The sequence below is a fragment of the Astatotilapia calliptera genome, chromosome 9 (genome assembly GCF_900246225.1).
Source record: "Astatotilapia calliptera chromosome 9, fAstCal1.2, whole genome shotgun sequence".
Classification (NCBI taxonomy): domain Eukaryota; kingdom Metazoa; phylum Chordata; class Actinopteri; order Cichliformes; family Cichlidae; genus Astatotilapia; species Astatotilapia calliptera.
The window spans coordinates 11,235,613-11,258,999 of NC_039310.1; the positions used below are offsets into that span (position 1 = coordinate 11,235,613).

Genomic DNA, 23,387 nt, shown 5'->3' on the forward strand with positions numbered 1-23,387 from the left:
TCTGTCTATCTCCCCTGTCTTTAGACACAGAGTCTCCTGCTTACAACCTTCTCTTCATGATTCAACAATTAAGCATGTCAAGAAAACAGTGTAACACATTCCCAGCAGATCAAGGATACAGAGTGATGCACATTTATCTAATGAACTAATATGTGAATATGTTCTGTTAACTCAAAAGTATAATGAGAACTAAACTACATACAGATCACACACTCTATTTTAAAGGGTATAATATGATCTACAGCAGTATTCTAATTCAACTACTTTGATTACATATATAAGGTAACATATAATAACAGAATAATATCACACCATGCATGGAGGGTTTCACCCCAAGTCCAGCACCCTGAGGCTGTACGCTAAGCGGAAGGAAGAGGGCTGGGGACTGGTGAGTGTCAGCACCACAGTCCAGGATGAGACAACGAACATCCAAGAATACATTTGGAAGACGGCCCCAACTGACTGAGTGCTCAGTGAATACCTCAGGCAGCAGAAACCCAAGAAAGAGGAGGGAGACGAGGAACCATCATGGAAGGACAGGCCCCTGCACGGTATGTACCACCGGCAGATAGAGGAGGTGGCTGATATCCAGAAATCCTACCAGTGGCTGGACAAAGCTGGACTGAAAGACAGCACAGAGGCACTAATCATGGCAGCACAAGAACAAGCTCTGAGCACAAGATCCATAGAGGCTGGGGTCTATCACACCAGGCAAGACCCCAGGTGCAGGCTGTGTAAAGATGCCCCAGAGACAATCCAGCACATAACAGCAGGGTGCAAGATGCTAGCAGGCAAGGCATACATGGAACGCCATAACCAAGTGGCCGGCATAGTGTACAGGAACATCTGTGCCGAGTATAACCTGGAAGTCCCGAGGTCAAAATGGGAGATGCCCCCAAGGGTGGTGGAGAATGACCGAGCTAAGATCCTGTGGGACTTCCAGACACAGACGGACAAAATGGTGGTGGCTAACCAACCGAACATAGTGGTAGTAGACAAACAGAAGAAGACGGCCGTAGTGATCGATGTAGCGGTTCCGAATGACAGCAATATCAGGAAGAAGGAACACGAGAAGCTGGAGAAATACCAAGGGCTCAGAGAAGAGCTCGAGAGGATGTGGAGGGTGAAGGTAACAGTGGTCCCCGTGGTAATCGGAACACTAGGTGCGGTGACTCCCAAGCTAGGCGAGTGGCTCCAGCAGATCCCGGGAACAACATCGGAGATCTCTGTCCAGAAGAGCGCAGTCCTGGGAACAGCTAAGATACTGCGCAGGACCCTCAAGCTCCCAGGCCTCTGGTAGAGGACCCGAGCTTGAAGGATAAACCGCCCGCAGGGGCGTGCTGGGTGTTTATATATATATATATATATATATATATATATATATTTTTTTTTTTTTTTGTTATGCCTGAACATAAGTGTAATATTTGCTGTGTAAAGTTTTACAGTTCAGTTACACTCATTCATCACCAAGGACAATTTGAAACGCTTACCTTGTATTATTTGCTCCTGACTGAAATGATTGGTATAAGTACTAAGTTGAAAAAAGATCTCACTGTTTTGTTTGGGTGATTAAAGCAAATGTTCTCAGAATATATCACAATGATCATATGTTCTGCAACAATGATTAAGTGGAATGAAAATATGTGCAAATACAATGAACTCATGACATCAGATTTGAAAGAATGACTAGTGGTGTTACAAATGTGATCAAATGTGAGTTTTGTACTGAGAGATTTGAAAATGCACACTTTAGTTATGAAAATAGTACCAAACCAATTAAAAAAAACTGTAGTGAAAAGTATTTGCGTGTGTGGGTTATTTTGACAGGTAATTTTAAACTTTAAAAATCTATCGCCTGACTTCCTCTATCACAGGATATTAGCAAACTGATTGTACTTCCGCAGAATATTTCTCAACACCTATAGCAAATACGATCAAGCAAACTGACATTGCACTTTCTTAAACAGTATGTCCTCTTCTGTGCTTCCTTATTCTAACAACAGTTAGGCGATGTGTTCCCCTGTAATTCTGGTTAAGAAATTATGTTCACTGTAAAAACCTCTCCTGAGCTGTGTGTGAACATGGTGATAGTCGGCATGTTACTGATGGTCCTCTTTGTTTCAGGTGAGCTGTTTGTTCACTATAAAGGCATTATTGGATTCATTTAAATCATTATCAGCTTTAAGGAACAAAATTAAAAGGCTGATGGAGATAAAGCTTTGTTTTTTCATACTGTTCATAGTCTGACAGGTAATTGAAATACTTTTTGTTACCAACAGAATCAAAGACATGTTGTTCATGTTACAATAGATTATATTTCAAGCAACAACTATGTAATTTAGCATCATTAATCAAAAAGGGCAAATGGTGAAAATGTGACTGTCACTTCTGGCTGATCTATTATAAATTTAATTTTACATAAACAATTATTTAATTTTAGGAGTACTTTGATTAAAGTTTACATCTTAAGTCCTATGGAGGACAAATTAAAATAAGACAAGTTAATGTTTGTAATAAAATTAATTAATTAATAGGTTAGTTGTGACACTGTGTTTACAGGTGCTTTGGCTACATGTCCTGATGAAGCAGCAGTCTTCATAAATGCATCAAAGAAGCTGGAAGCACTGAGTGGATCTTGTTTGCAAATCCCATGTAGCTTCAGACCCAAAGAAGAACAGAAATTTATCAGCACAAGAAAAATTATTGGAGTGTGGATTAAAAATCAATCCCAATTTGACGGTAATCAAAACAATGTGATCTTCAACAGTAGTGCAGCAGTTAACATCTATCCAATGAGTATTACTGGGAACCTGAGTCAGAGAGACTGCACCACTCTGTTTTGTAATTTAATCACCACATACACAGACACATACTTCTTCAGAGTAGAGAGAGAACCATTCAAAGCAACAGCTTCTTGTGATCCTCTTCAAATAACAGTCAGAGGTGAGTGATTTTGAGTTTTTTATTAGAATTATATTTTTACTTTATTGGGTTTATTTGACTTGCCTTCAGTTAAGTTTCATCAGCATTTGTTGAAGAAATATTACATTTCAGTCATAATGATTGTCCCAGAATACAGTTTAATATTGGTCGAATGTTTTATTATTAAGCTAAAAAAAATACTTTAATAAATAAATACTCAATAAATCATGACTTTATGAAATTAATAAAGTTATATGTAAATTTAAGATAAGATGAGTGGTTTAGAGATTTTAAACACTGGTATAAACTGCAGTGTGCTCTGTAGTGTTAATATGTCTGTGATGTGAAACCACAGATTCTCCTTGGAGGCCCAATATTACAATCCCAGGTGATCTGAAGGAGAAGGAGTCTGTCACTATAACCTGCTCAGCTCTCACTCCCTGTCCACACTCCCCTCCTCAACTCACCTGGAATCTCCAACAAGACTCTCACAACAAAACAGAGGAAAACACAGATGGAAGCTTTACAACTAAAATCCAGCAGAACATCACTCTGTCAGACACACATGATGGAAAGAAGATCAACTGCTCTGCCAGATATCCTGTGAACCAAGGAAAAGACACCAAGACAGCAGAGACAGAAGAGACTCTCAGTGTTTCATGTAAGAAAATCAGAATTTGTAGTTGGATCCTGTCAACATAGCATTTGATTCATTGGGAGGTCCACTGTTTAGAATGAATAATGGTGATTTCTGTCAATCTTTTTCTCCAGATGCTCCTAAAGACACCTCAGCATCCATCAGTCCATCAGGTTTGGTGTCAGCAGGCAGCTGGGTGAACCTGACCTGCTCCAGCAGAGCCAAACCTCCAGTCAGCAACTTCACCTGGTTCAAGAAGAGCAGAGATGGAGCTGTGAAAGTATCTGAAGGAGAGATTTACAGCTTCAATGTAACAGATGGAGGAGTTTATTACTGTGTGGCCACTAATGATCTGGGTAATCAGACATCAGCAGAGATTAACGTGACTGTTGGAGGTAAAAGCCACTCATGTGTTACATGCTCCTGTTTCTTTTTATCCATTCAAACTCCAAACTTTAAAAATAACTTCAGGTAGTAACCTTTGTTTTTCTTTAGGAGACACACTGTGGCTACTTCCTGGAGTAATCATTGGGATCATTGTTCTCTTACTTATAATTCTCCTCTGCTTGATCATCTTTGTTTGGTAAGTATCACACATCAAAGCAGAAAAACACAATTAGCTACTCTCACAGATATTTTAGCTACACATTAAAAATTTCTGTTTCAAGCTTAACTTTGTTCACATATATTTAACATACACAGAGATAATTTTTTACTGCCTCTTGTGTCTTCCAGGTCGTTAAAGTCAAAGCAACAAACTCAACAACAGATTCTGGTAAGGAAATTACAAAGAAAAAAAAATTCTAGCTGCAGGGTTACTTGAATGTTTTGGCGATTACAGCAGTAACTTCATCAGAGCAGTCTATTTATTTAATAAAACATGAATAAGAATGAATCTAATTCACCGAGCGTTCTGTTTTTTAACTCTATAGATTCAAATAAATGAAGAGCAGAAGGTTGATGAACCAGCAAGTAAAAAGGAAGAAGAGGAAGAAAACATCCATTATGGAGAGATCAGCTTCTCCACACTGGCATATGAAGCATCGTCTAACTCAGTGCGGGACAGTGGACAGCAGCAGCATACGGTGTACGCACAGATCAAAAAGCGAGAAAAAAGCTTAAAACAAAGGGCTCACGGCCAAGAGGAACTCTACGCTGAGGTGAAGAAAAAATGAGAACTGTTGTGAAATAATTTTACATTAACATATAAATACACACATGGTGCCTGTAAATGTGTCATTTTCACTGCCTACAGTTCAGTGAAGTAAAACAACTAAAATCCCATTCCATGGCTTTTTTATGTCCTATTTTTCATGCTAACTTTACACGGCTGTTTTCAGATGATTAACTGTGTTCATGGCAAATGTGACTAAATGAGTAAGTGAGAAATTGCAGCACTCCAAACAAAGAACTAGTTTTACACAACAACAGATGCTGTTCTGCAAAACTAAAACTTAAAACCTCAACATACTGTCGCTTTTTTTTTAAAGTATATTTTAAGTTATTATGTTCCTAAAGTATTTGCATGCTGCTACGCTGTGTGAGCTGTTGTTTGATTTTGTCAGTTGCATTTCTGAAGTTCTGCTTCCAAATTGTTTTTGTGGCACGCCCCCTGAACTAACAGGTCAAGATGGCAGCACTGAATCTAAACAGAATTAAAACTGTAAACTTTGAATCTGAACTACCATTGTTCTGTATTTTGTCTCACTAAATAAGCCATACGCAGAGCATTGATCAGGCTCTATCCGTTAACGTGTTTTTTAGAAGTGTTATGCTGCATCACTCCAGATACACATCAGTCCAAGTTCCAACATCTGAGTTCCCAGATGTCTAAAATGCAGCACTGGAACCACAAACCAGTATTCCCATTCATGCTGGTGGGCATTTTCTTTTGGCTTCTCCAGGGTAAGTTTAACACTGCCGATCTGCATCGGGTAATCTAAATGTTCTCCTGGAGAGTTGGAAAGGCAAAGAGGAAATGGAAATGCACGCAATAGGAGTGTCTTTCTCTGGCCTTTCCATGTATAGTTATCAGTTTTCACTGCCAGGGTAGTTACAGCATAATGCAAAAATGTTCAGTGCAAAACCTTTTGTTCCCCACTACCTGAACATGGCATTCAAATTAAAATTCCACTAAGCTGCTGTGAATTAAAGAGGCATTTAGCAGCCTCACCCTCTTAGAGAGCAAAATCAAAAACCTTTTTAAACTCTACAATGAACTGGTTTTGGTAATCATTGGATTTGTGCTCAGGCAATGCTTGGGTCAGTTTCAGTGCAGAAGTGCATTTCTGTCTTTGTGTAGCACTGTTCAGCTGGTCTGGACATCAGTGCTCAACTAACAACCTGTGACTCTGCTAGTACTTCACAACACTGATGTGTAACAGCTGTGTGTACAGCTAATGTTTGGGCAGATCACTCTGTCATAATCCCAGTAAATATGAACCTAAATGCACGACTCAGAAACCAGAAACAATTTAACAGTTTATTTTTGGAAAACTAAGAACTTACAGAGTCTGGGCTTCTGAACTGTCGAGAAAACAGGAAACCAGAAACAGAAAAATTCAATGTGAATCTATGTGAAAAATAGTTAAAGGTTAGACTATTTTTATCTGTTCGCCACCGGTCCATTCATCCATTCCAAAAAGGGTTTTGTTTGGGGGTTTTTGCATATTGCAATGTTTTGGTTTAATCAATAAAAAATGACTATCCATTATGTTCAATTGTTGGTGAATTCATCTTATTTAAGTATTTAACATATTTTATCATATGGTCCAGTGTTGTCTTTGTTACTATAACATAAATATAATGTAATTTACATGGCATGTACAGACTTTGGCTCTGACTGCTGAAAACGGGAAGTGCTCAGTAATGTTATCTTTAATACTTTCTTAAAAATGTATTTTTAGCCATTAAAACTGGATAAGTGAAAAAAATTTTTAAATCCTTTCAGCGTTGGGTTACTAGAAAGGGGGAAAAACTCAAGAAAAGCATTCATTCTTTATTATTGTCTTATCTGTTGTTTCATTTCTTCTTTTGTTTTGTTTTAATGTTGAGTTAAATCAATGTGACAATGTGTTGTTTGTTTTGAAGAGTTAAAAAGCTCTTCATATCCATCTTTGATGTCACTTTTTGGATTTCAGTGCCATCTGCTTCAGTTCTTCATTCAGTGTGTAAAGAGGAAGCATGAAGACACAGAGCTTTCTACATGATGTTGACTGATTTAGGTAGATTTATTTTCTATCAGAGCCAAATGATATAGGTTTGAGTGTTGGGAAAACAGCCATTAAGCTGCACTCTGGGACTGCAGGAAATTTTCCTTCTCAAAAACTGTACTTATGCATCCTAATGAATTACTAAACAGATGTTGTATATTTTTGTATTTGTTTTTGCAGCAAATGTCTTTAAGAAAGCAAAGGATTACACAATATCAGGCACCATGTAACATTTCAACAAATACTGTGATGTAATGCAGTGCGACTGAATTTGAGTGCTCTGAATTTGATTAGAGCGTTCATGTATGTTTATGAAAGGCTGACTAAATCACTCAGAGATCATAGTATGGCTTAAATGGGACCCCCCCAAAAATGCTCATTTAAAAAATGAGCATTACTTTCTTTTTTTCTTCACTTCTTTAGGCAGGATGGTTTCATGAGAGTTGTTCCCTGCCTGAAGGGTTTTGGTGAAAAGTCATTAAACAGCCAGCAGATGGAGCAGTGTGCTTTTCTGTGTGGTAGATGTTGCAAAAATACTTGTACAGCAGTTGAAGAGCGATGAGAGCGAACAGGACTTTTCCATCACATGTTATGCTGCTCCACATGACTGACCTGTGTGGCATGTTTGCCAAAGTGAATGATTCTCTATGCTATTCTATGCTATCCTCCTTTCAAAAATAAGATAACTTAATTTGAGCTGTAGCATTCAGGTTAGCTCCTTAAATATTGTTATTGGATTTATCGAGTTAAGTACTGCATTTCATCCATCCCTCTCTTTGTATGTGTGCGCAATGATGTAGTTGTGGTTGTGTGGGACGTTTCTGCACCTCTTTGTGTGACGCATCAAGCTGATTTGTATTTGTGTTCATTTTAATTTTACAGTTAATGATACAGAAGTAATGTTTATGGAGAAGGCACACTACTCCTGTAGTGAAAATAAAATAGGAAACAGGAAAAATTTTAGAAGAATGAAATTGTTAAAATTAGGAAAATGTACTTAAAGTATTAAAAGAAAGAATTACAATAATACTGCTGTCGTTGATGAAACAATGAGACTTTTCTCTGTTTAGATCTTTTAATGTTAAAGCAAACAGACCTGTGATGCTTTTGGTTTTCTGTCTTTCTTTATTCAGTCAGTCTGCTTTTTATATTCCCATCATGCACTCTGCTGTCATTTTAGTTGCTGCCACTCCCACCTACCTTTCTCTAGATTCACCTCACCTGTCCCTCCACTTACATAGTAACCTGTTTATTATTGTAGGGTCTACCTTACAATGTAAGGTGCCTTGAGGTGACCATAGTTGTTATTTTTCACTTTATAAATAAAATTGATTTTTTTCCACTTTCCTCATTCTCTCATTAGGTATATAGTATTTTAAGCAGCTTATGTCATCATTTCCTGTCTTCCGCATTATTGTTGTGCCTCAGCTTTCCAGTATTTTGCTTTATGAGTTAATGTTGCCATGCTCATGAACTTCTTCTTTGTTTGTCTGTATCAAATTTTTGTTTTGTTATATTTTCCCTAATTAAAAACTCTTTGCTTTTTTTATCCCTCTCCTGAGTCGTGCTCTCCTATCACAAACCCGCTATGAGAACACTGAAACGTTGAAAAGTTTTAGCTCAGTCTCATCAGGGTGCAAATTGATTATTTTTAAGTAGTGCTGTCAGCGTTAATCTCGTTAAATTGATGTTAACGCTATAACTGCATTAATGCAAGTTAATCAGTTAATCAGTCATTTAAACCAAATAAACACAACCACAAATGTGACTGCTGCAGCTATTGCAAGAGGTGATAATACACAGAATGGCAGACCACATGACTGGGTAATTTTATTACAGGAATTTGTTTGTCTGAGAAGCTTCCTGTTGACGAGCTTCCTCAATGTGTTTAAATGTTTCCGCTTTTATTTAATGAGTCCCTTATCATAAATCCATTTAAATGTCAGCCAAAATCTGACACTTGGTGTAAATGTACTCCTTTGCGAGCCAAACTAGGGCTTAGAAAGAATCAGTCTTGACATGTTGCACATCTATGTTTTAATTCTTAAGTAGTAATCATCGAGGTGAACTTCACTAGAGCTGGACAAAAAACCCGAAAAAAAAAAATTGGCACCCCAGGAAATGTTATCTCATATATGAAAACACAGACATGTATGTTAACTTATCATATTATTATTTTTAAATAAACTCAGAGTTCTCTGGTGTGAACCGAAGCAGTAATGATGATAATTCAAGCTCTCTTATGGCTCAGCCCACTGAAAAGAGCTCACTCTTTAGCTTCCCAAACAACGCTTCACATTGATTTTTTTCAATTCATTTAAAAAAAATAAGTAGTGACAAAATATATATTATATCAAAGATTTATTATTTACATGGCTTACTATACTGAACATCTAACAAAAAAAAGAACATCTCAACGTTCCAAAGTTTTCCAAAAACTCCAGTGTCTATGAAGAATTTTTTTTTACCACTTAACTCAACTTAAATATTTTCTTTCTTAGCCCTTTATTCTGAAAAGAAATAATCATGGTACAAGGACATATATATACAGTCTCAATACGATGCACAATGCAGAGTACATGAATGAGAAATCACGGTCGGAATTCCTCCTCTCTATACTTACACTCAATGAGCTCCTCCCTAATAAATGCCAAGTTATCTTCTCCATACTGTTTATATCCATCCATCTTCATCCGCTTTATCCTAGGCCAGGTTGCGGGGGCAGCAGCCTAAGCAGAGAGGCCCAGACCACCCCCAGCCACCTCCTCCAGCTTATCCGGGGGAACACCAAGGCGTTCCCAGGCCAGCCGAGAGATATAATCTCTCCAGCGTCTCCTGGGTCTGCCCCGGGGCCTCCTCCCGGTGGGACATGCCCAGAATACCTCACCCAGGAGGCGCCCAGGAGGCATCCTTGTCAGATGCCCGAACCACCTCAGCCGGCTCCTTTCGATGTGGAGCAGCAGCTGCTCTAACTCTGAGCCCCTCCTGGATGGCCGAACTTCTCACCCTATCTCTAAGGGAGAGGCCAGCCACCCTTCGGAGGAAGCTCATTTCTGCCGCTTGTATCCGCGATCTCGTTCTTTCGGTCACTACCCACAGCTCGTGGCCATAGGTGAGGGTAGGGACGTAGATCGACCGGTAAATTGAGAGCTTCGCTTTTACACTCAGCTCCCTCTTCACCACGACGGACCGGTGCAGCGTCTGCATTACTGCAGCCGCAGCCCCAATCCGTCTGTCGATCTCCGGCTCCCTTCTCCCATAACTCGCGAACAAGACCCAGAGATACTTGACCTCCTCCACTTGGGGCAGGAACTCATCCCCAACCCGGAGTGGGCACTCCACCCTTTTCCGGCTGAGAACCATGGCCTCAGATTTGGAGGTGCTGATCCTCATTCCCGATGCTTCACACTCGGCTGCGAACCGCTCCAGTGCGAGCTGGAGGCCCTCACCCGATGAAGCCAACAGAACCACATCATCCGTAAAAAGCAGAGATGAGATTCTGAGGCCACCAAAGTGAAAGCCCTCCGCCACTTGGCTGCGCCTAGAAATCCTGTCCATAAAAATTATGAACAGAACCGGTGACAAAGGGCAGCCCTGGCGGAGCCCATCACCCACCGGGAACGAGTCCGTTGTTTATATGTGCGTGTAATTTCATTGCAAAACTCCAACATCGGTGTACTCAAGTGCATAAGATGGAACACAATTAATTCTGAAAAAATACAAACCAAGAGTTGTTTGTTGACAGTATAGTATTTTTTTTACCTCTTACCACCCACCGGGTCCCTGGTGACAGGCTAGCCATGTCCGATGCCGGTCATTTAAACAACCAATAATTTTTTGGAATTTAAATTGTGCTGACTCACTTTGTTCAGCACAGCCCAGAGTAAAATGAAACATAAAACATAGTAGAACTTTTTTTTTTTAGACACAAGAACAACTCGAGCATCTTTTTTGGGAGCCGGACTAAGGGTTACAAGTTTTGCCGTACCCCAGGGACCAGCGCGAAGTTGTGTGGCAGATTCTGGCATGGAAGCTGAGGGTCCAGCCAGCCAGAGAAAAGACTATGGGCTCAAATTGTGGTCATAAATATGTTGTACTTGTAAATCAGTTTTTGTACTTTTAAATCAGGATTTGTATGTGTAAAAAAGATTGTATGTGGACTTAGCCAAAAAATACATGTGAAACTCTGCACTCAACTACAAATTTTGAGCCTATTTTTTTCCTTTCATCTGATTGGTCAATGTCATGTCAATCACAAAATTAACTATTCAATCGGAGAACAGATGGGTTTGGCTGTCGGAGGGGCGCTTTATGGAGCTTCAGGTCCTTGAAGGGTGATACAGTTTGAAGCTGGAGGATCTCTATATAAATATCCGATAGAAGCTAGGTCCCCTAACTTTCATTAGCTGTTGAAAGGATAAAGTTGTGGTATATCAGTGATTAGAAATAACATTATTACTTTAGGATTAGTTTAACACAAAGTCAGGGCTGACCCGGGACCATTGCTGTGAGTCACAGTGCGCAGCATAAAGGTCCTTTCACACGGTAAGCATGTCTGTTATAGCCTGCGCTTCATAAATGTCTGTTTGATTATTCAAACCTGGTTTAAAACGTGACTCATTTGTTGTCCAAAAACCTTTCCTCTTGATAAGGAAAGTTACTGGTTTAAAAATACATGTATATTTTCAAGTTTTTAGCTGTATGTCAAACAGATAGATAGACTCTTGAGCATATTTATATAGCAAAATCCATAATGTTATAACCACGCTAAATAAAAGGTGCCCAAGTGCGCACACTAATGCAAGTCTTTGAACTGTATGTTAATCAGTACATGAAGTGTACCTCTACCTCTATAGCTGAAAAGAGTCTGTATCCATAATTTGTGAATCTACTGATTTGTTTTTAACCCTTTAAAGCCGGTCGGAGCGGGCACGCTCTGTTTTGCGTAACTATTTTTAAATCCCGGTAGCACTGCAACCACGTAAGCTAGCGCAATAATTTTTTTTTCATATGAAACCGGAGGAGTTGTACTTACATCTTATGCCATCAGCTTGTCCTCGGTCACAGTTTCCTTCCACATATAGTTCCACATATATGTTCACATTTTGGACAGAGGCGGGGGTTTACGACACCAACTGTCTGCCATCTATAATCCAGTTTTGAGATCCCTTCCCAGACGCCTTAATGCCCACTCACATCCTGGGCCATCTGACCTCAGGAATTCGCATGATAAGGTGGGGCCAGGTTTCACAATGAACACACCCGAAACTCTGGCTGATTGGGACCCACGCCCAGTTTCACACCTTGGCTCAGGCGATTAGAGGATCATCAGGGGGTCCTTTTGTCCCTCTGTGGGGGTCACTCCCACTAGGTTTATATCTGGGACTCTCCACCATTTGACCTTAGAACTGAAGAAGCTTCTCGGATGAGAGGTGAAACGTCTTCAAGCAACTTAAAGAAGTCCAGACACTTTTCTTTGCAAGCTCCTTTGACTACGATGACCTGGATGACTGAGAACCTTCACAGACATATTCCACATAAAGCTTTGCAAAAACTGCATAAAATGCACTTGCAGCAACAAAAACATAATGTTCCAGAAACACGCTTTGCCGATCCGATCAGCTGTTTGTAACACTTCCTACATCCATCAGCGTGAACTATCGCATGTCCGCCATGACCTGCCCGAAACCGGAAGTGACGTCATTTTGTGGAAATGTAGTTTTTTACCATCAGGACCTTATGAGCTGGTGTTTTTAAAAGTTATGTTTGACTCTATGACTTTCTGTGTCGTTTCTTTATTATTATTATTTATTATTTATTTATTATTTAATTATTTTCATTTTTCCTGCAGTATATAAAAATTGGTGTATTTCAAAAATAAAACTATGAAGACACTTAAAGTAAATTTCCTGTGGTAGGAAACTATTTTGTGCAACTTTTTTGTATTTAGAATTTTGAGGGATAAGCCTCTTAAATTTCTTTAACTAGAAATATATGTTAAAAAAACAAAAACGATTTTAAATTTCTTTGTAGTTTATTGCACTTTTTTGCAATTTATGTAATTACTATGCACTTAATGCATACATATCATTAAAATTTGGGCTATAATGGTTGTATTGATGTATAGCAACTTGAAATGCTCCCAAAAATGGCTCCACAGCATGTAAAAATATAATATAAGCTGTGGCGGATTTGGTTCTATGGTAGGTCTTAAAGGGTTAATGTGACACCTTTTTTTCCCCCACAAACTGCAGATGATGAATCCTTTTTATTTTAGAAAATGTCCTTAAACTATGGTTGTTTGTACTTACTGAGTTCTTCTTTATAGTGAAGTGTGAATTGTGAACGAATTGTTCAATACTCGAGAATCACTTTACTGACTCGTGAATCATGATTCACAAGCCCAACTGACTCACTGACTCATCCCTGTTGCTGTTAGCAAACTATTTTCATCAGTAGAAATATATCTAGCTTTAAATTAAAATTGTGGGGAAAATAAACAACAGCCAGTTTCTTAAGAAAAACATTTCTGCTCTGAATTGGAAGAAAAAAACCCTGAGTAGAAACTCACATCAAGATAATAGCTCCTCAGTTCACAGTAGCATCGCTCAGCTAACATGCTAACAGCATATTTGAGTTACTCACCCCCGCCCTTGCTGTGCTGAATCGTAGCATAAACGAATCCCTCTCTCACTCACCCCCTTCCTCCTGGCTCATAGCTTCTTCTTCTTCTTGGTTGGCAACCAATGTTAAAGTGCATTACCGCCCCATGGCTCACAGCTCAGTGGACATTTAAATATACATAAAAATATATATTTGACACGTTTGAGGAAAATTAAAATAAAATAAAAATAAATAAAATAAATTTCCCTTTTTAGAAATCTTTTTTTTCTCCTTTTTGCTTTATAGAAACAGCTGTTTTTCTTTTTCAATCACTCATCTTAGTAGTAGGATATACATGAAAAGAGAAACAAATCTGTGTGTGTGTGTGTGTGTGTGTGTGTGTGTGTGTGTGTGTGTGTGTGTGTGTGTGTGTGTGTGTGTGTGTGTTTGTGCATGCTTGCAGATGAGAGGTCACGACAGGAGCTTTCTGAGTTGACATTTATAAACTATAAAGTCAGTTTGGACCGAGGACTTCGCGAGCTGTTGGTAAACATAAAAGTACATTCACTCTTAATAAAATTACTTTTTTACTTCATGCACAACGTGCAACAAGAATCTAAATCTCTGTATCATAATAATTTCTATAAAAACATGGTGTTTTATAGGGACAATATGACAAATCTTTATTAATTACCATAGATCATTAATAGGGAACAAAAAAAAGAGGAAAGGAGGATAAAGTGTCACTTCAGCAAAGCTGCTGGGAGACAGAAGTGTTCACACGTTTTTAACAAAAGGCTTAAAACACAAAACTCTAATATCAGTTACAACTGGTAAGATGATGAGTTTTACTTCTCACTGTTCACATTATGGTATGCTACTTTTGCTCTGTGGGACTGCAAAAATGTCTTTGTATTGATGGTATAAACCAGACTTTCACAGTCTACATCTTTACTGTTTTTTCTTCTTTTGTTCACTCCTAGGCTGATAAAAAATTCAAAGACATCCACTAACCACAAACACAGAACCCACTAGCTAAATAACTATTAGCTGATTTTTTTCCCTAGACAGTTGGTCAGCTGACTGAGAGAAACACCTGATGTCATCCACTTGGGTCATCATGAACGCTGAAGGAGATGTGCTCCATAGTCACACTTATATTTGTATTTCCTTAACTTACATCCCATGTTCTTTTTAAATCCAGCTTCCCTTTATGATTTAATGAGAAATTGGTAAAAACCATTGCTCAACTTATGTCTGGATGAAGGCAAATAATTCTGATGAAAAGGAAACTGACCCCGTAACTAATTGTAAGCATTTTGCCACTGAGTCGAGGGCTAATAAAAATAAGACCATGCGGTGTCCAGTGTAACTACGTGTGCAGCTGGTTATTCCATTGTGGACATCTGAAAGACTCATTGTGTAACTCAGGGTGTAAGCAGCAAGTCCTATATAGTAGACTGACTGTAAACATGAGGAATACATCTAAAATCCAAGCAGAAGGTAAGGCTAATAGTTATTTAGTTAGTGGGTTCTGTGTTTGTGGTTAGCGAATGTCTTTGGATTTTTTATCAGCCTAGGAGTGAACAAAAGAAGAAAAAACAGTAAAAAAGTACAAAGTCTGGTTTATACCATCAATACAAAGACATTTTTGCAGTCCCACAGAGCAAAAGTAGCATACCATAATGTGGACAGTGAGAAGTAAAACTCATCATCTTACCAGTTGTAACTGATATTAGAGTTTTGTGTTTTAAGCCTTTTGTTAAAAACGTGTGAACACTTCTGTCTCCCAGCAGCTTTGCTGAAGTGACACTTTATCCTCCTTTCCTCTTTTTTTTTGTTCCCTATTAATGATCTATGGTAAAGATTTTGCCATAACCATTATGGATTTTGCAATATAAATATGCTCAAGAGTTTATCATATGTTTCACATCCAGCTAAAAACTTGAAAATATACATATATTTTTAAACCAGTAACTTTCCTTATCAAGAGGAAAGGTTTTTGAACAACAAATGAGTCACGTTTTAAACCAGGTTTGAATAATCAAACAGACATTTATGAAGCGCAGGCTATAACAGACATGCTTACTGTGTGAAAGGTTGCAGGTGTCTTGAAGTAGAGAAACACGCTGTATTGTTGCAATTCTCTTTTGCATAAGCAACACCTGAAACGCTCTGTGCAGGTAGCAAAGTCTGCGCTGTGGGGGTAGTGCGGCTCCAATGCACATCCAGGCATCAACCGGTCTTTTCTCCGGCTGGCTGGACCCTCAGCTTCCATGCCAGGACCTGCCACACAACTTTGCGCTGGTCCCAGGGGTACGGCAAAACTTTTAAGCCTGGGCTTGGCTCCCAAAAAAGATGCTCGAATTGTTCCTGTGTCTAACAAAATAAGTTCTACTATGTTTTATGTTTCATTTTACTCTGGGTTGTGCTGAACAAAGTGAGTCAGCACAATTTAAATTCCAAAAAATTATTGGTCGCTTAAATGACCGGCATCTGACATGGCTAGCCTGTCACCAGGGACCCAGTGGGTGGTAAGAGGTTAAAAAAAATACTATACTGTCAACAAACAACTCTTGGTTTGTATTTTTTCAGAATTAATTGTCTTCCATCTTATGCACTTGAGTACACCGATGTTGGATTTTTGCGATGAAATTACACGCACATATAAACAGTATGGAGAAAATAACTTGGCATTTGTTAGGGAGGAGCTCATTGAGTGTAAGTATAGAGAGGAGGAATTCCTACAGTTTTTACACTGCAGTAAAAACTGTAGTGTCTCTAAAGGCCACTTAAGGCTGGTTCTAAAAGCAAGTCAGTACCTAAAGCCTTTTTTTTCTCACAGAAGCTAATTCGGTGACAACCCCAGTCTATGGGAATGTGAAAGGGATGTTTTGGGTTTAGAAAAAACTGACTTTGTTGTTACATTGCAGTAATATTGAGTAAACATTTAACAGTTGGAGGTTGATCATGGAGCAAGAAGAAAGTTTTCCTTTGTTAAATCAAGCCGCTTTCTTATCATGACTGCTGCTGAATACTTTGTATTCAATAAGCTTAGAAAGTTAATAATGTGTCTGATAATGTGCATAATATGTGTAGCAATGTGTATTTCATCAGTCAGTTAAACCTTTGACGTATGTACAATATTACAAGATAACAGAATAGGATAGTATGAGTAGAAGCAACAGGATCACTGCAGTAGGAACTAAGCAGAGCAATGCCAGTCATGTCAGGTCCCAGTTTAAAGTTGCCTCCTCCAAGCTCCAACTAATGGCCAGCTGCCACCTACACTTACTTAACAGAAAACATAGGAAAAATTGACAGAAGCAGGCTAACTACCATGATCAATCTGTGTCTATAAGCAGCCATATGTGCTTTGACCAAAGATTCTGATGCATCCCTGATCTGGTGTATTACCCAGAACAGTGATGCAACAAAACTTCAAGTCAGGTGACAGGTGGGAAAGTCCCAAGGTCAAAGGCATCAATCAAACTCAAAGTGACACATGCTATATACCTATATCTATCCAGCCAAATCTCTCCAGAGTACCTGGGTTCTACCCCACCCAAAAGGTCCACTGCAGGCATGCTAGTCACATGCCTGAACCGCCTCAACTGGCTTCTTTTGATATGGTGAAAAAGTGGCTCTACACTGAGCCCCTCTTGAATGGACCCGCTCTTTGCCCTATCTCTAAAGACGAAGCCAGCTACCAGAGCTATCAGAGACAGCTAATTTCTAGGAATCTGTCACTACCCAAAGGGCACAAGTTGTTTTCCCAAGTGGAGATTAAAAACCAGACTTCGGAAAAGTGAGTGTCCTGCAGAAACAGTCAAAATGTGAGATATTGTCTCAAGATGGGAACAAGGAAAAGTCTCCAGTCCCAGATAAAGAAGGAGAAATTCTCTCTGGACTTACAGGTAGTAAAAGCTAAAGCATCAAGCTCAACAGACTTCTCCTTCTCTCTTCAGATCGGTTTTTTTTTACAATAGTACCTGTACCTGAGCAATCTGTTCTTTTACTTTAAAATATCTAACAGGTGGTTACAAAATTAGAAGGTCTATATGATAGATCACATATGATTTATTTTCTTGTATGAAATAAATGAAGAGCAGGTTACTTAAGAACTGTCAATTAAAAAATAAGCAGAGGAAGAAAACTATGAAGAGATCAGCTGCTCTGTGCTGGGATTTGACTGCCACAGGACAGAGGAGGATAGAAGAAGATGGAAATAAATGTCTTAAATAACAAGAAACTTGTCCAAATGACTGCAGGGAGGCTAGCATAAAAAGCACCTCTATAAATATATTAAAAGTGTGATAAAACAGTATGATAAAACAGTTACACAGACACTAACCACTGCCTCACAGCGAGAAGGCCGTGAGTATGAATCCACCATCCAGCCAGGGCCTGTCTGTGAGTTCTTTCTGGGTACTCCAGCTTCATTACACAATACAAAGACATGCAGATAGTGTAGACCAGTAGATTAACTGGTGATTTAGATAGCTGTGAATGTGAGCCTGAATGGTTAACTGCCATGAGATAGACTGGCAGCCTTTGCAGGATGTACTCACATACACATACTGTAATGAACTTGAGTTCGCTCTTTATTATTCACAGAAAAGTGAGACTTTTATTTTATTGTCTTAAGTGATCAGATCTATGGACTAAGAGTACAACTCAGGAGTGGGATATAAAATGAAAAGTCTAAATTTACGTTATTAAACAAGTATGCAAAGGTCAAAGTAGCCAGTGGTCACAGAAAATGAAGCTCAGAATTGGCAGGAATAAAAAAATTGGAAATCTTTGGACATCTTTGGAAAGCTCAGACAAAGACAAGTAAAAAGACAACTGATGGAAATGAGCAGCTTTATGTATGAGGGACATTTTGAGGGAATGAGGAACACGTTAAAATGTGAGAGGAGGGTCAGGACAGGTGACAGGTGGGAGTGGCAGCATCTGAAGTGTCAGCAGAGTGCATGATGGGAACATAAAAAGACTGACTGAATAAAGAACGACAGAAAGCCCAAAGCATCACAGGCCTGTTTGCTTTGACATTACAACATCTAAACTGAGAAGTGTTTCACTCACTCTGTTTCTGCTAAAATCACACATTGACTTTTACGTTGTCGTCTCTCCTCTGTAGCAGCCTGATCATTTGGTAAGACTTTTTTTTTTACATATAGTAATTATATAAAATTGTATAATACTCTAAAAAGTAACTGCCTAAATTTACTCCTTAGGTTTAGAAATTTGTGACATGATTTTCTGTTTTAATCTTTTATTTGTCTAATTATGGCTTTTTATATTTTTTTTCCAGGTGATGAGTTTTGTGACAGTCCAGTCTGTGAACATCATGACAGACATCATGTTACTGAGTCTCCTCCTTATTCCAAGTGAGCCGTCTCATTACAGTCATTTATAGTCTGAAAGATCAGTGAAGATAGATATACTTTACGAAGTAAATCCATGGCTCTTGGAGTTGATTTTGTCATTATAAATTTTATCTTCATTCAGATTTGCACCTTTTAATTTAGCTCTTACCTTTTCCAGGCACTTTGGCTGCTTGTCCTCAAGATTCACACCTGTTCATCACTGCACCAACAGAGATGGAAGCTCTGAGTGGATCTTGTTTACAAATCCCATGTAACTTTAGTGAAATTGGAACAGAAAAGGTTGACAGCACAAGACCTGTGTTTGGAGTGTGGATTAAAAATCATTCTGATATTTTTGCACATCCAAACAATGAGATCTTCAACAGCAGTGGGACAGTTAACATCTATCCAATGAACATTACAGGAAACCTGAAGGAGGAACACTGCACCACTCTGTTTTCCAATTTAACCACAAATTATACAAACACATACTACTTCAGAATTATGAACTGGCCCTACAGAGCAACAGCTGTTTGTGATCCTCTTAAAATAACAATTAAAGGTGAGAAAGTTTTCTTTCAATTTATTAAGAACATAAATCCTAAACAGCTACAACTTTTGTGTAAACAACACAAAGCAGTTGTGGTCAAATGTGCAAATCAACCTGTTTAATTGATTTGTAATGGAAAATTGTAACTTCATTTCATGAGAAACAAAGACATGGGGGATGAAAAAAAAAAACTATTCATAATGTGTTCAAAAGTGCTCTACACCGTAAAAAAAAAAAAAATCCTAAAAAAAAGTAATATTCCGGCAGCTGGGGAGCCAAAATAATACCAGAAAATAACAGAAAATAACTTTCTCATAAAAATACGGTTATTTTCAGTAATGACAATACAGTTTGTTGCCTAATTTTACATGGGATTTTGCCTTTTTCAAGTGCTTTTAAACATTAAATTAAGAACATTTTAACGTGATTAAACAATGAAATTACCTATAAACAAGGTCAATGAATGCGGCAATATGAATAATAATACTGAAATGTACAAAAATATACAGTTAACAGTTGGTTTAAATAATAATTGATTGCATTCATATAGTGCTTTACAATTCCACTTTATAATTCCCCTCTGGCCATCACCAGTAGGTGGTAGGTGAAGCGTCTTGCCCGAGCACACAACGACCGAGAGTCTCTGAGCTGGGGCTCGAACTGGCAACCTTCTGATTACAAGGCGAACTGCCAACTCTTGAGCCACGATCGCCCTAAATAACAATAATTATTATTATTATTTGGTGTAAAAAAAGTTTATAAGAATCATTTTATATATTTTTCCATAGCATTACATTTGAATTTAACAGTTCAATCTTTCAAATAACGGACAAATATTGGTGAAATGATGATACATTTGTGAATGTATTTTAACAATCTAAGTATGCATATGTACAGACATGCATTTAAAAAACAAGAAAATTATGTTTTATTAGATTTACAGTGATTTTACGTTAATTTACATTTGAAATGTAAAATCACAGTCTATTGATGTAAATTTAATGATGTTCTAGAAGAACAGTGCAAAACTGTAAAATACACAGTAAAATACTTTTATATTACAATTTATTTTACAGTGTATAGTAAACACAGTTTTTAAAACCTAAAATACGAACTATATTTCACACTGTTAACAAACAGATATATTTACCACATATTATCCAAACCTCACAGAGTTCAATAACCATCTTGTTCAGAAGACCTTAAGCTACTTGTGCAAAGCCCTTAAAAATGAACAAGCCTTCAGCAAAACTGCAAGAAAACAGAAAATTAAAAATCGAAAAAAAATCATGCAAATGAAGAAAAAACTCTTAGTGGCTCCTTCTAGTAAAACTCAAAGCAACAAATTAAAATATCAGTTAAAGCATGAATGCAATAATGCAAAATACACAATGTGAATGCATATTCATGTTTGTATAACAAGTTGATTTCAAAGGAAAATAACTAATGGTCATCACAAACTAGAATCCTACTGCGATTCTCTCTGTTCTCCACTATTGCCTGTGCTTACAATGAGATACAAAAAGAGCATTGTTCTCTGACAGCGATTGAAAATCATAACATAGTTTGCAATGGTATTTTGTACAATATCTTATTTACTTTTTTACACACATTTTTTTAGTTCTTCAAACATATTTAGAGAACCACGAAAAATTAAAAACATGTTAAAAATGTATGCAAATACTTTTTGTCCACTACATACGGTGTATATTTTTTATTATCCAATGGTATCACTGATCTGCATCTTTTTCTTGACTCTATTTCCTGCGTTATTGGTGTAACGAAATGTTTCATGTGAAACCACAGATTCTCCTTGGAGGCCCAATATTACAATCCAAGGTGATCTGAAGGAGAAGGAGTCTGTCACTATAACCTGCTCAGCTCTCACTCCCTGTCCACACTCCCCTCCTCAACTCACCTGGAATCTCCAACAAGACTCTCACAACAAAATAGAGAAAAACACAGATGGAAGCTTTACAACTAAAATCCAGCAGAACATCACTCTGTCAGACACACATGATGGAAAGAAGATCAGCTGCTCTGCCAGATATCCTGTGAACCAAGGAAACGACACCAAGACAGCAGAGACAGAAGAGACTCTCAGTGTTTCATGTAAGACACTCGTTGTTTGGTTGTTGTTTTTTTATCCTGTCATTAAAAAAATGTTTAAAGGACTTCATTTTTTTTTCTCCAGATGCTCCTAAAGACACCTCAGCATCCATCAGTCCATCAGGTTTGGTGTCAGCAGGCAGCTGGGTGAACCTGACCTGCTTCAGCAGAGCCAAACCTCCAGTCAGCAACTTCACCTGGTTTAAGAAGAGCAGAGATGGAGCTGTGAAAGCATCTGAAGGAGAGATTTACAGCTTCAATGTAACAGATGGAGGAGTTTATTACTGTGTGGCCACTAATGATCTGGGTAATCAGACATCAGCAGTGATTCGTGTGACTGTTGCAGGTAACAGCTGTAGCCAAGATCTGTTCTCAAATGAGTTTTTCTTTGTGTCCATGCAAAATTAATTGTTGTTACTTGATCTTTTCTTTAGGTCTCATTTCATCTGGAGTCACACTGTGGCCACTTATTGGTGGAATCATTTGGATTGTTGACCTCTTACTTCTGTAATGTTATTCTGCTTAATGGTTTTTGTTTGGTAAGTATCACACTTCAAAGCAGAAAACAGAAAAAAAGTTGCTGACACAAATATGTTACCTGCACATTAAAAATATTTGTTTCAAATCACATTTAATTTTTCTCAAATCTAAATTAAATACTGTACTCAATTTAACTGCTGTTTATTTCTTCCTGGTGATTAAATATAGCTCCTTTGTTTATGATCATGTTTATACAGTTTTTCCATGCTCAGATGCTGTGTGTGCTCTCCTGTGATTTATTTGTATGTTAGATATCTTGGTATAAATGTATCAGAGTTAACAAAAATGTTGTTCAAATGATGTCCAAATGCAACAAAACCATCCTGAAAGCAATTCTGTAAAGATCAAATGCAATACTGTGATACTTCTGATTCATCACACAATAATAAACTAAGTACAATTTTTGACAAAGTGGGATTTTGCCAAAATGTTAGTGAAAATTAAGGGGTTGCCATTAAAGCATGTTTTATTAAAAAATATTAAATTAAGAACTCTGCCTTATCAAATAGAATAGAATAACCCTTTATTTTAATTGTATATGTACAATACAATTATGAAATTAAGCAGTTAATAAGTTGTATTTTGTGTTCTTTACATTTGCAAATGTGAAGTGGCAATACCTTACAACTGGAATTAATGTAATTATTAAATCTTTTATTCAAATTCTTGGATTTTATTTGCTTGATGTTGTGGAAAGCTTTGCTGACTAAAAAATGCCTAAGACACACGTGTTAAATTTATAAGTGTTTAACTGCAAAGTCTGACATTCATCAACATCTTCTTCACTGAACTTTTTTACACTCTGTGAATAAACTCTGTGAAAGAACTTCCTCAGAGTCAAGCTGTCCTAGAAATACAAAGAATTCCAGTAATTCCACATATCATCAGGGTCTTTCAGTCAGAATACAAAATAAAACAGCGACCAATGATTCTGCAGTTGGTTTGGGGTTATTTTATTTATTTATTTTGTTCCAGATTATAAATGGTAGGCATTTTTCCATATTAAAGTAAGACGCATATGGACTCACAAGGTGTAACAATATTACATTTTATTTTTCAAATCTCATTCATTCTTATGTACCACAAAGCAAGACATACAAAATAATTATCCTAAACACTCATTCAACACAGTGAGATGCATTTAACATCGAAGGATTAAGGAAAAGTATCAAAAAACTGCAAATGTGTTTTATCCAAACACTTGGATAAAAAGTGTAGCAGAGATGTCAGGTCATCACCACCTGGTGGTGTGAATCTGCAGTATTTATTTTATTAATGCAGCATGCTGACTTTTTTAAAATGCTGAAGAAAAGGGATTAGAATCATTTAATCCTGGAATTCATGGTAATTGTGATGTCTTGCTGTTGTCAGTGTGTATTCCCCACAGGTTGGATGTCAGTAGAAAAAGAAATTCCCATGACCTATTAGGTGAAGTTAAAAAG

General features: G+C 37.8%; 3 protein-coding genes across 3 annotated transcripts in view; all 3 read left to right on the plus strand.

Annotated features, from left to right (window-relative positions):
* Positions 1-23,387, plus strand: part of pck2 (phosphoenolpyruvate carboxykinase 2 (mitochondrial)) — a 235,473-nt gene that overhangs the window by 126,557 nt on the left and 85,529 nt on the right. The window lies entirely within an intron of this gene.
* Positions 2,082-5,020, plus strand: LOC113028795 (B-cell receptor CD22-like). Its single transcript, XM_026179246.1, has 7 exons — positions 2,082-2,124; positions 2,560-2,943; positions 3,278-3,583; positions 3,694-3,954; positions 4,055-4,142; positions 4,295-4,334; positions 4,492-5,020. The coding sequence occupies exons 1-7, from the start codon at positions 2,082-2,084 to the stop codon at positions 4,732-4,734; spliced, it is 1,365 nt and encodes a 454-aa protein (XP_026035031.1). The 3' UTR covers positions 4,735-5,020.
* On the plus strand, positions 18,186-22,165 carry LOC113028805 (sialoadhesin-like). Its single transcript, XM_026179258.1, has 6 exons — positions 18,186-18,532; positions 18,692-18,767; positions 18,925-19,308; positions 21,103-21,408; positions 21,491-21,751; positions 21,840-22,165. The coding sequence occupies exons 2-6, from the start codon at positions 18,695-18,697 to the stop codon at positions 21,914-21,916; spliced, it is 1,101 nt and encodes a 366-aa protein (XP_026035043.1). The 5' UTR covers positions 18,186-18,532; positions 18,692-18,694; the 3' UTR covers positions 21,917-22,165.